The sequence below is a fragment of the Microtus oregoni genome, unplaced genomic scaffold (assembly GCF_018167655.1).
Source record: "Microtus oregoni isolate MIOR12 unplaced genomic scaffold, Mior012 000024F_ref0000369, whole genome shotgun sequence".
Lineage (NCBI taxonomy): Eukaryota > Metazoa > Chordata > Mammalia > Rodentia > Cricetidae > Microtus > Microtus oregoni.
The window spans coordinates 16790689-16803429 of record NW_024543083.1 but is presented as its reverse complement, the minus strand read 5'-3'; the positions used below and the strand labels follow the sequence as shown (position 1 = coordinate 16803429).

Here is a 12741-nt window from a genome sequence, read left to right as displayed (position 1 = left end):
GGCTCGTGGTTGTCCACATGTTCTGACCCAGCGTTACTACTTTCCTACACTGGCCAGCGAGCGCCACGTCTGGGCCACTCTTAGTCTTTCTGACTATTGGTGTTTGGTTCCACTCTCCATCCACACGAACTCTTTGAGTGGATACTAGGCTCTGTGAAGTTTAGGCCAAGTATCCAGAATTTTTGCAGCTGGTTATTAGAGAACGAAGTTGCTGAACTCAAGCTCTAAGCTGTGGTCATGGCTCTTCTGTTTTGGTTGGTTTTGTTCTATGTGTTTTGCGGGAGGCTAGCCTTTCCTCGAGATGGTTCATAATTTACAAAGCGGTAGTCCTCTTTCTGTCTGCACTACGTGTTCTGGGCAATCACAAGGCTCTTCCCTGGGCTAAAGGGATACGAGTGGTTCTCAGACACGTAAACCCAGGAGGCTTTTGATGGCCCTCTACACATGACTTCGGTTCCTTCCGGGATTTAATACCCCATGCCATAGCTCCCCTCAGCCTGTGTTCTGCCATCAGCTGGTTGGAAGCAGAGTCAGAGACATGGGTCTTAAGATGCATCCCTTCTCAGGGGGCCCAGAGCTGTCCCCTGAGCATTGCTTCTGAAGCAGTGGATGTATAGACAATACAATGTTCACCATGCCCCCATACCACAGGTAAGCCATTCCTGAAGTTTGTGAACAGAAAATTTGAAACATACTAAGTTCCCAAATCTAGCGTTTAAAGTACAAGCACTGTAGCATTCCGTGTTTAATATTTACGGGATTTGCTCTTCAACAGAACCCTCAAAATGGGCCCATGCTACCTCGGTGTGGAGATGCTGAGGTGTAGCTCCACATACCAGGGAGCTCATCAGGGAACTGAAGCTTATGGAGATGTCTCAGGCGGTAGGTACTATCTATACTAATTCCCAGCCACGGTAGACACTGGAAGGTTGGCTTGAGGCCCCCTTGCTGCACTGAGACCTGGGTGGACAACAGAGGGTGCTATCCTCCATCCCTTTCCATCTTGACTGGGCAGCTGAAGGTGGTTGGGTATGTCTAGAGTCACTACAGGACTAGTCCCCTGTTCTTCGAATTCCCTTCTCAGGGTCACGCTTCTGTATCCTCATCACAAATAGACCTTTCTCTTATCTGAGGCTTCCTCCCAGCCCCTGGAGCACAGCAATCACACTCAGGGTGGTGAGATGAAAGCTCACACAATAGCGGATTTTTCAGTTTCACTGTGGGGTGCTCCATCTCATTAGGACATAGCACAAGGCCTTAACAGAACTATGATCAAATAGATCTCGGCTCTGTGTCAGGTACCTGGCCTCAAGGGTTTTGTTACAGTAATAGAAAACAGATGATGACATTCTCCAAGACACAGCTTGGGTCCTGTGTAGAGTGAAAGTGGCCAAGACCTGAAAGCCAGCAGGACAGGAGAGGTGTATGGGGCTACTCTGCGTAAGATTTAAAGAGGGGAAGTGAAGAAGCTACACAGCATATTTAGGGGCATAGTCTGAAGGGCAGGTCTCAACGGGGGTGCATTCCCAGGGATGAAACAGGAACGCAAAATGAAATGTGTGTAACTACACTCTCCTGGAGCCACGACTTCCTACAGATTACTATAATAAAGGGGCAGAATGCTCGGAACTAACTTGAGCCAGGAGTGCCCTCATGCATCCATATGCACCCATGTGACCTCACTGCTGTGGTGTTGCGCTACTTCCCTGCATGCTGGCTTGTTTCCATTTCGAGCCCTGGAAGGTAGTGTCCCTCTTCTTAGGTGAAGAACAGCACTGTGTATGTCGGTCTATCTTCAAGAGCCGCGTTCCACACTGGGGGTGGGCATTAGCTCCGTCAAGGGTGAAAAAGGCAACCCCTGGGGGAAACGAAAGATGTACTTCTCTCTCTGGGTGACTTACCGTGCAGCGAGTTTGTGGCAGACAACACCAGAGTCTGTAATGACCTCGCTCAGTCTCAGCTCCAGGTGGACCTTGCCCTGCAAGGCACAAGGACAGTGTTACAAGTAGACAAAGCTTGTAGAAAACCTACGGCCCTCTAAGTGGTTTGCACTTGTACTGCTAGGTACCGAACCTAGGCTCAGACACTAAGAGAGCGGGTGTCACCCACTGGTCTTACAATAGCTCCGAGTGGGTTCAAGGGTGTTAAAAAAGAAAAGGACATTTGAGCAGTGACCCCAGAAGGGCTGTGAGTGCATATATGCAGGACATGTCTTGAGTAAGGCTCTCCCATGAGGGTCACAATCTCCACGGGGAGGCCAGAGCGATGCTTCTAAAAGGGCAACAGGTAGCTGGCAACATAAATGTTCTGTTGTTTATTATACACAGTCACGCTATGAGAACAAGGAGGGAATGGCATCAGGAGAAAAAGACCTGTTCCCCAGTGGGATCCACGTGGGATGTGGGACCTTCCATGGGTTGGGTGTACACAAACGTTAAGCCAAGACATCTGTAATTACAGAAGCGCAGGCTAACCCGGGCAGTCTCAAGGCTCCTTGTCATTGAAACCTTTGGACCAAGGCATCAAACAATGCCTTGCCTGTGAGAGTCCAAGATTGCTAACTTTGTTTACAACGAAGATATGCTTCCTTCCTTTATCACTGTAAGCGAGACTTTTACCTTAGCAAGTGTAATTCCGCCAGGAGCCCCTCCAGGAACTACTCAGTGACCTCATTTAGGTCCCCCCAAACCTCACCCAAATCCTACATCCTCTTGTAAAAACTCAATGGGCTGTGACTCTCCTTGAGGAACCTGTACCTACACTTGGGCGTTTCACTTTCTGGGGCTCTTTGTGCAGATCACGCCCCGTGCTCTCAAGTGTGTCACGATCACGCCCGTGCTCTCAAGTGTGTCACGATCACGCCCGTGCTCTCAAGTGTGTAATGATCACGCCCGTGTTCTCAAGTGTGTCACGATCACGCCCGTGTTCTCAAGTGTGTCCTCCTTCTGAGTGCCCGTCTCCTAACCTTCCGGCTTAAGCCTATATTCAAATATCATCATTAAATCCCAGCTCAGTCTCATACCAGCAAGTTCTGAAATTCTCTTTTGTTTTGAAGTCACAAATCCTGATTTGACTTGAACTGAGGTTTCACCAGAAGTCTAGAGAAACCTTTGCCACCCCAAAATGCTGACAAAAAGTATTCTACTTGGTTGGGTTTTTTTTTTTGACACAAAGATATACAAATCTTAGAAGAGAGAACCACAGTTGAGAAGAGGCCTCCGTGAGATTGGCCTGTAGGCAAGCCTGTGGGCCATTTACTTAATCAGTGATTGACGTGGGAGGGCCCAGCCCATTGTGGGTTATGCCACGCCTGGGCAAGTGGTCCTTGGCTGTACAAGAAAACAAGGCTAGGCCAGCCATGAAGAGCAATCCAGTAAGCAACACTCCTCCATGGCCTCTGCATCAGCTCCTGCCTCCAGGTTCCTGCCCAGAGTGATGAACTGCAAGCTGGGAGGTGGAATAAACCTGTTTCTCCCCAAATGGCAAAGGCCATGGCGTTTTGTCATAGCAACAGGACCCCTAACCAAGACAGGGAGGAGGGCACCAGCTCCCCGCACATCCCCAATGCTTGGTGGAAAGGAAAATACCCAAATGGTAAGAACGACAATATCGAGGGCTTTTTGAGGCTCCCTTTTCCATGACCAGTGGAGCCTGCCTGAAGCTGCCACTCGAAGCTTGAGCGGCTGCGGGCTCAGGCTGGAACACCGGCCGTCCCAGGCACTTGAAGTCAGCCTCACCAGAAGCAGGCCGTTTTCAGGACCAGCCGTGAGATGTTCAGATGGGCTGGACCTCAGTCCATCTTTAGCCTCTGAAAGGCAGAAGTGTGGGGGTGAGGTGAATGATCCCACCACCCACAGCTGATGGCAGCTGCCTTCCTGTTTCCTGTTTTTCCCACACACCAGCAGTGCCCCGAGACTCAGCACAAACACTGCGCACAAGGGCGGCTCCCACCTCAAAGAGCGGTGGCTTCCGTTTCTAGAGGTCTGAGAGAGGCCAGAAGGAGGTGAAACAGCCAGCTACACCATGACCCCTCTGCACCAAGAGGTTGCCCTAGGCAAGCCTGTGGCCAGAACTCATTCTGGTTCCATCCCTGTGTGTGATGGGTGTTTCCTAAAGGGCGAGGTGTCAGGGTGGAGGCTGGGAGGTGCCTCTGTGGGCAGGTGGTGCACAACCCATCAGGTTTACACCTGTGCTTCGGTCCCTCACAGCCCTGCCCTCGGCTCCCAGGGCCCACATCTGGGTGCAGTATGTGGCTACACCACAGGCACAGGTGCCTTTCTTCTCTTTTAGAGTCGCTGAAGGACGGGCAGGTGGCCTGGAATTCACTCTGCTCTGTGGGAGACACACTTTCGTGTGCAGACGGAAGTGCTGGAAGTCGCCCCTCCAGTCTTACTTAAGATGAATATCAAGAATATCCACAAAAGGGGGCAGTGACAGCTGCAGGGTTCCACTGTACAAGGTCCTGAGAGGAGCCAATTGGAGCTCCCAGACCTTGTCAGACAGTAGGAAACACCCTACTGAGCTCACTGGGGACAAGGGAAGTACCTTTAGCTCCATTCATCAGCTACACGTGTGAGGGGGAAACCACAAAGTTCACTCTCAGAGCTCATGGGAACAATCTGGAAGCTAGTAATGAAGAGGAGGCAAAGAGATGACAACAACACCTAAATACCACAGGGGCAAAATGAAGAGAAGTCTAAGAGGAAACTCAAAATATTTTTAAATAAACGAAAACGAAAGCAGAGTTTATCAGAATTTGTGGGGGCCGCGGAAGCACCGTGTAAGAGGGAAATTTTGAGTGCTAGCTTCACGCTCTGGAAAGGCAAAAGACCCAGGGCCAGCAACCTTAGAAGGCTAGAATTAATGCCCTGAAAGCAGAAATAACCAAATGCCTGATTAGAAGTAAAAACACAGAAACAAAACAAAACCTGAAAGCAGGACATCATAGGAAGTCAACCCCCATCAGATTCTCTGAAGAGATGGTCGGAGCGATAGGCCTGTAGTCAGGCTACCAAAACCGACTACCAAGACCACGGTGAGGGTGTGCCCAACCTGAGCATGCGATGTGAGGGAGGCTGCCTGTGAAGCAAGCGGGCTGTGGCCCATGGACCACTAAGGGCGTGAACTGTTTACACTGGGAAATGATGACACCGACACTGGTCACCAGGGGAACAGTCAGGGCTTCAGGAAGATGTGTACAACTCAGATCTCTTAGTTTCCCTATGAACTTAAAACGTTAATAAAATTTAAAGTTTATTAATTTGATTTAGTCGCAGATGACAGCCCCACCCCCCACCCGCCACAACAGCTGCCTCAGGAAACAGAGAACACTCCTGGCCAGTCCCCCACGAGAAGGCAGCTCGTGACAGTGGACACTCTGCTCTGAACTGTCCCTACTGGCCTGAGAAGGCAGGGAGAAATGGAGAGCTGGCTCTAGGTGAGATCTGTGTAGTAAAGGAAAAAGCAGGCAACTGAAAAGAAAGGCAGGACTGGGCCAGGGAAGGAAGGAGGCCAGTACTTCTCCTAGCATCCGGGCTCTCAAGTGGCCCTGGACCATGGACAACCACTGGCAACTTTTTGGATTGTCTGACACACCAAAGACAAATCCCCAGACACTCTGGGGAAAGAGAGAATGTCTGCCCCTTCTCTGGCCTTCAGAGCTAACCTCTATCCCTAAAATGGCATTGGCCTTGGGCCTGAAATGAGTTACAGATCTATGGGGAGCATACTATGTGTCCTGACTCCATCACACGCCCATAAGCAGTTGAGATGGGGGGCACAGTTGGGGAGGAGCCAGGAGAGAAGGACCAGTGCCATTCCTCCCCTTGCCATTCGGAACTACAGGACATTGGGCACTGCAGGGTGTCCTGCCAGCTGGAGCCCCTGTCCTCTTGACAGGGTCATCCCTACATCTGACGGGTCCCCTGTAAAGAAACCAGCAGAAGCGACTGATTCTGGATAATAAAGTGACTTATACAGGACTTTGTAAAGCATCAGTTCAGGAAGGAAGCAAGATATGTAGCTGTCTTTTCCTCCATTTCTGTGACACATGGTCTCTCACGTGGGCCCGCTCCCTCTGTCATAATGCATAAGTCTTTCCCGTGAATTACAGAACAGGTGGATCCAGGAACCCAAATGCCACTTTCTGCCCTTCTAGAGATTGTAAACGCGACATTTCAAAACAAGCCACAGCTGTGGCATAAAAGATGGCGATTGCGATTTAAAGGTCAGGCTGAGGGGAGGAGCTGTCTCCTTGTCTCAGCCTCTCTGAGAATGAGAGCATTTCACACCCCAGAGAGGGACTGAGTCCTCCAGAGATCTGCTATTCCTCAGCCCAGCCATGGCAGATTAGTCTTATTTTTTTCATTTTTTCTTTGAGATTTATTTATATTTTAGGTGTGTGGATGCTTTGCCTGCATGTATGTTTGTGCACTGTGTGTGTGCAGTGCCTAAAGAAGCCAGAAGAGGGCGTTGGTTCCCCTGGAACTGGAGTTACAGATGGTTGTGAGCTGCCAAGTGGACGCTGGGTCTTCGAGAAGAGCAGTCAGCGCATTTAATTGTTGATCCATCTTTCCAGACCTTTCATGTGTCCTTCACGATCCAAGGTCCCAGGAGACAAGAGGGCTGGAGTCAAGATCTGTTAATACTGACGTAAGAGCCAGGCTTCGAAGGGAGAAAAACAGGCCCCCAGGGTGCTTTGGGCACCTCCTGGCCTTCAGTAGGAAATTCCCCTCCAGACATGAGATTGACACATGCATGTATATTTGTAGCTTTGTGATTCTGAATCTTGATTATAGTAGCTGTTATACAAATGTGTACACAGGATAAAGCTGCAAAGAAATCTAACAATCAAGTAAGAGCATCAGCTCCTAAGCTGTCCCTGAGTTGACAGATATGCAAAATGTGGTCCAGCCACCGAGCCTTAGGAAGGCAGGGAATCCTGAGATACAATAACACTCATGGACTGGGACTTAACACTCAGTGAAATCAGAGGGTCACAGAAAGGCCCTCCCTACTCCTGGCCCAGCAGAGCAGTGGATTCTGGGCCTGGGAACGGGGTTGAACGGGTTGGAGAGAGTCCTGGAGATGGAGAGTGGTACAAGCCAAACGCAAAGGCACCCAATGACACCGAACTGCACTCAGAAATGGTGACAGTGGCAGGTTTAGTGTGCGTTTTATCACACTAAAAACCTGAACAGAGCATGCATGCATGTGTGTGTGTGTGTGCTGGTGAGATCACACAGGATAAAGGCACAGTCGTGTGACCTGTACCAGCCACCCCGGGAGGAGCCACGGGGTCCTCACAAACTGTATCCTGTCTTTAGCTAAAATATAACACGTGAACTTTCTGGCTATATTCCCTGTGGACTCCAGTTTGCAGCTTCCTGTGAATCTGAAGCCATTTAAAAACGAAATACCTAATAAAAAATAAGAACTAGGAAATGTCACATTGAAACCTAACTCAGGGGAAATCGAGCCTGGAAAGGGATTTGTGCAGCTCTGGGAAGGTGCTGAGCTGGCCTTTGTCTTGGGAATCTCATGGGGAGCAGGCCGGAAACTCCCAGCGATACACATTGCCCTTTGGAGAAGCTTTCCAAACCAGGGAGAGAAGGGGCGACCGCTGCCTTCAGAAAGGCTCGGCGGCCCCACGAGAGCACCCTCATTGCTTCCAGCAGTGCTTGCAGCCTTATTTAGCTCACAGTGGGCTCCTGGGAGGCAGGGCCAATGACTAGGGAAATCAGACGATCCCTCCATGGGCGGGACTTCCACAGGCCCATTTGCAGCTTGGCCATGTGATTCCACTCACTGCTTCACTTTCTCTTGTGCTGGTCTCAGTGACAACCCTGTGGATGACCTTTGACCTTGGCAAGGAACCCTTGCCCTGTGCATAGAGAAGGCAGGCCGAGGTGGAGAAACTTGGAGGCTATGGGGCACACAGGCTAGCCTAGCCTGTAGTCCTCAGACACAGGGGACATGGGACTCAGAGCTTCCCCGGTTAACTGCAAGTGAATTCTCTCTGCCGAATGACAGCCCAGGTCTTTACAATAGATCTGTTTCATGGATTTTCACCTACTCAGGACAAAAACGGTAACCATCATCCTATCCCACAATGCACCCAGTACTGTAAGGCCTCGCGCAGGTCTCCTGGAACTGAGGCTTGCAAACTCTAGCCACGTGGTCGTGTGACTCCTGAAGATGGGAGCCGAGTGCTGACTGGCTCAGGACTGGTTCAGCTCCCAGTCATGCCACGGCTACAGCACCGGCAAAGAGGGGGATCGTGGCAGCTGCTCTTCATCTAACACCAGGGCTTACGACAGTCCCTCGGTCATGTGCAGGTTTGTTCCCTCAGTGAGTGATCCTGCTGCATCTCCTCTTACAGGAGGAGGAGGCAAGCTACCAAGTTTTGTGCTGCTTGTCAAGGGGCTTGCATGCCAGGCCTACTTACTAAGCCCCCACCATCTATCTCTTTGTCCCTGGAAGTTGGGTGCTCAGTCCCAGATGGCAAGCTATGCAGGCAGGTCATGGGGAGGCTACTGAGGTGGTGGGAACCTGGATGCTGGCTACTCTCCCGTGGCTCAGCTACTCTCACCCAGAATAGCAGCGCAGAGCCCTACCCAAGTTTACTATATGCTCTCTGCCTTCTCTGCCACCTCCCTTCCCACCTTCTGCAGTTTTCAAGTTGCATCCATCTGCCCGACAAAGCGTGCCAATAACCAGAGCAGCAAACACAGCTCGCAAGCCTGCGGCGCTTGATCAGAGGTGAAGACACAGGGTGTAAACTCTCAGCCCCAAAGCCTACCGCTTACCTCACCACGAGCCACATTTGCAAGCCTCACCTGCACCTCTGAGTCGGCGTCCACATGCTGCAGCTGGAACCACGTGTCCCTGTTGTGGTAGCTCTGCAAGTCTTCCTTCTGGATGGCCACTTTGCCTGGAACACAGAAGGAGAGCAAGGCCATGGAGGGAAAACCGTGGACGCACAGGAGGGGTCAAGGAGACCAGATCCTGACTCCTTAACAAGGTTAAGACTTGGCTATTCCACACTTCGGAACACACTTCATGCTGGCTTTGGCCAAGGCTGCAGACTTGTCTGTTCATGTAACAGCACTTCCCGCAAGCTAACCGGCACAAGAGCCAGATTTTACAAATAAACACTTTCCCACCTTGCACGTTCTCTAAGCTGCTGCTGTGGGCAGTCTGTAAGAGAAAGAAAGGGGTCAAGCCTGTTTTCTGCTATGAACGGCCTGTCAGGTATCCACCCAGCAGATCTGGCTGTCCTAGCCCCTCCCTGCTGCTTCCCATAAAATGTAGACAAAATACACTTTATAGGTCTCTGGTAATTTAGTAGGAATGTGTGTCTACTAAGGGAAATGGCAGAATGGGTCACAAATGTCCACCTTTAATTTACACACCACGTGACATACATGTGTGTGGCATGTGGTCATACACATGTGCCTGAAGAACAGTTGCTGTGGGCCAATCATCTGTGCCCTGTCACTTGTATTTTAAATAAATTCTGATTGGCTATTAGCCAGGCAGGAAGTAGAGGCAGGGTGACCAGGCAGAAAGTAGAGGCAGGGTGACCAGGCAGAAAGTAGAGGCAGGATGACCAGGCAGAAAGTAGAGGCGGGACAATGAGAATTATGAGAAGAGGGAAGTTTCGGTCTGCAGTCGTCACCCAGAGACAGAGGAAACCAGACACAGAGCAAGCAAGATGTGACTGCCTCACCGAAAAAGGTACCAAGCCATGTGGCTTAACACAGACAAGTACTATGGGCTAATATAAGTTATAAAAGTTAATAAGCCTAAGCTACTAGGCCAACCAGTTTATGATTAATGTAGGCCTCTGTGTGTTTATTTGGGACTGAATGACTGCAGGACTGGGCAGGACAGAAACCTCAGTCAACAGTGGTTGCCACAAGGGCACAACTTGTCTGTAGCTTCTTCCTCTCCTCCCGCCACCTGCCGGGTATTCCTTTGATTTTTCCACAACAGGGTCCTGAGGCCTCTGGCCACTGAAGGCAGCTGCCGTGTGGCTCTTGCAGACAAACCTTTGGCCACAGTGTGGAGGCGATGTTTTCTTTTTCTAGTCTCTTAGGAATAAGCCCACATGAAACAAAGGTTTTATGAGACTGAGCTCATGTCCATGAAGAAGGGTAATGAAATCCTTGGGTTCTGTGCTCCGCTAGGCTGGACCCAAGGCTAACCTCTGAAGTTTGATGCTCTAACAGCTATGGAGTTATGACGCTATGCTTTCATGGGCAGACGCCGGCATAAGCAGCGCTGATACGTGCAGAACCCGCGTCCTGAGTCCTACATTTTTAGACACCACTACTAACATTAATTTTCAGAAGTACTTTGTTCAGCCTTTACATATGCCATCCGACACACAGAACAAGACTCAATGTGTTCAGAAGGATGGCGCGGCAAAGGGGCCTCTCTCCTGGGGTCCATCTCCTACATGCAGGTGCCTGTCAACCACTTCTTGTTCTCCCAGCTGTGAGAAGGATTAGTTCTCCCCTAAGCAGGCGGTATAAGGCGAAGCAGGCGGTGTGTTTGGCCTAGCTGCAGGAAGTCATCTCCTTCCCATTGTCTCTTTCGTGTGTGACAGTCAAGGGCTTGGCAGACAGAAGTACTATGCTTCTTGAGCCCTCCCAGCCCCAGAACCATCACTCCCCTCGGCCTCTTTACTTAGTGGTTTTCACTTTAAGCATTTAAAAAAAAAAATGAATAGAACACCTGGCACCCACGTGGCCGAGCTCATCTCTGTAGGTAGTGTGGTGATTTAGGAAGAAACAGTGAGTTCCGTTCATGATACACACCTGCTTGTGGCCCAAGCTTCATAACCAGCAGATCCAACCTAAAGCCTCTGCCCATCACCAGGATGAAGCAGCTTGTGTGTGTTCTGGAGATTTTCTCTCACCATGGGTTTCTCTGGTGAGGATATTTTGTGAGACGCACACATGAGCCGTTACACGAGGCAAACATTAGTAGAACTGAGGTGACAGAGCTAGAATTTCAGCGATCATAGTTAATGTTTTCTGGTATGCCTGGATGGTTTCTTCAGGCTTTGTCTGTTACTGCATTCCTTAGGAGCGTCTGCTGAAACTGACCTCGCCTTGTGCTTCTAGAACACACACAACCAGGCCCCTCAGGCCCTCATAATAAGAGAAACCTGTGACCTGGAGGCCGCCATTCCTTGTGGCCTGAAACCAAGAGGTCATTCGTTGGGGGTGGCAAGGGCCAACAGACGTCTCACCAAGTGTCTGAGGTTCTGACAACACCTCTAATGCCTCCGGAAATGCCCAAGAACCTAAGCCAGCAACACTAGATCCTGAAGAGAGGAGCCTCACCCCCACACCTCAGAGAAAACCAAAAAAAAAAAAAACCTTCAAGCACCAAATCCTAAAAGGTCTTCAGTGCCTGAGAAAGCATCCCAAACCTGAGAGTGACTTCAGATCCTCAGAAGCCTTCAGCACCTCTGAGAGATCCCCAAATCCTCAAGAGGGCACCCCTCTAGTGAAGGGACTAGAGCCTGGCAGTGGGCAGTCAAGGCCTGTTGGCAAGAACTGGCTTCTAGGGAGTAAGCACTCTACACTTAGAAGGGCAAGCTCCCCTTATTGCCTGGACTCAAGGCCTAGAGCCTGTGCCAAGCAGAAGTCATGAGTTAGGAAGGAATTAGTTTAAACATGAGGAGGGCAGTCACCACACAACCAACGTATGGTTTCCTCAGGAAACAAACACAGATGCAACCTGGTCAATGGTGCTTTCGTGGCCAACCTTCCCAGGCTGAGCAGCATGGTTGAGGGGAGCCCAGAGCAGACATGGATTACAAACTACAGGCAAGCGTCTAGCACAAGAGCCCAGGCCCAAGACTCTCAATACACTCAATACAGCAAAAGACATGGCCAGCTGTGAGAATGACTAAACCCCATAACTAAACACTGACATATTTAAGATGGCAGATGGCTCCACGGTGAGTAGCTTGCTTGACAGGGAGTTTTCACACACCGTGCCTGCCCACCTCCAGGAAAACCACCTGCCCTACTTTCTCCTTTATAAAACACCTGGATTAACAAATTTCACACATTCTTGGAAGCCATGGCCCAATTTTTCCTTGGCATGTTTGGGATGCACATGGTTTGTTGGGGCTGAGGAGCATTCATGGTCTGGCCTCTCTCCAGCCGACTGAAATGCTGGGACACAGACTGCTGGCTGTGGCTGATCTGGGGTTGTGTCCTTTACTAACGGAAGTCACAGCTAGCTCCAGCATATGAAACAAGCAGAGAAGAGCCCTCTGGCTACCCTGCCACACTCTTCCACCAGCTCCCATTAGTCCTACCAAAAGGTCTAACAGTTAGGGATACGGCACAGTTGGTAGAGCGATTGCCAAACACACATGAGGCCCTTGATTCCATGTCCAGTATTCGGCAAAACCTGCACAGCAATGTGTATTAATCTCGGTGCTCAGGAGGCAGAGACAGAAGGACCAGAAGTTCAAGCTCATCCACTACAGAGCAAGTTTGAGGATGTGCTAAATGAGGCCTTGTTTAGGAAGAAAAAGAAGAAGAGGAAGAGGAGGAGGGGGAGAAAGAAGAAGAAAATGAAGCACCAACAAAACCCTCAGTCAGGCAAGTGAGCTACACAGAGAGCACTCTGGGAGCTCAGGGTTCCTAGGGGCCACGCTGAACTGGCCCACGCAGGAGAGGAACGTAGGTGGGAAGCCTACAGCAGAGAGCA

The 12741-nt window shown here is 50.4% G+C and overlaps 1 protein-coding gene across 3 annotated transcripts in view; it reads right to left on the bottom strand.

The window, feature by feature from the left end:
• Rasa3 (RAS p21 protein activator 3) overlaps positions 1-12741 on the bottom strand; it is a 98940-nt gene that overhangs the window by 23806 nt on the left and 62393 nt on the right. For all 3 annotated transcript variants that reach the window (XM_041673948.1, XM_041673949.1, XM_041673950.1), the window contains 2 exons: positions 8838-8932; positions 1902-1978 (listed from right to left, as the gene is read on the bottom strand). In XM_041673948.1, coding sequence (XP_041529882.1) covers positions 1902-1978; positions 8838-8932 — 172 coding nt within the window. The remainder of the gene's footprint in view (positions 1-1901; positions 1979-8837; positions 8933-12741) is intronic.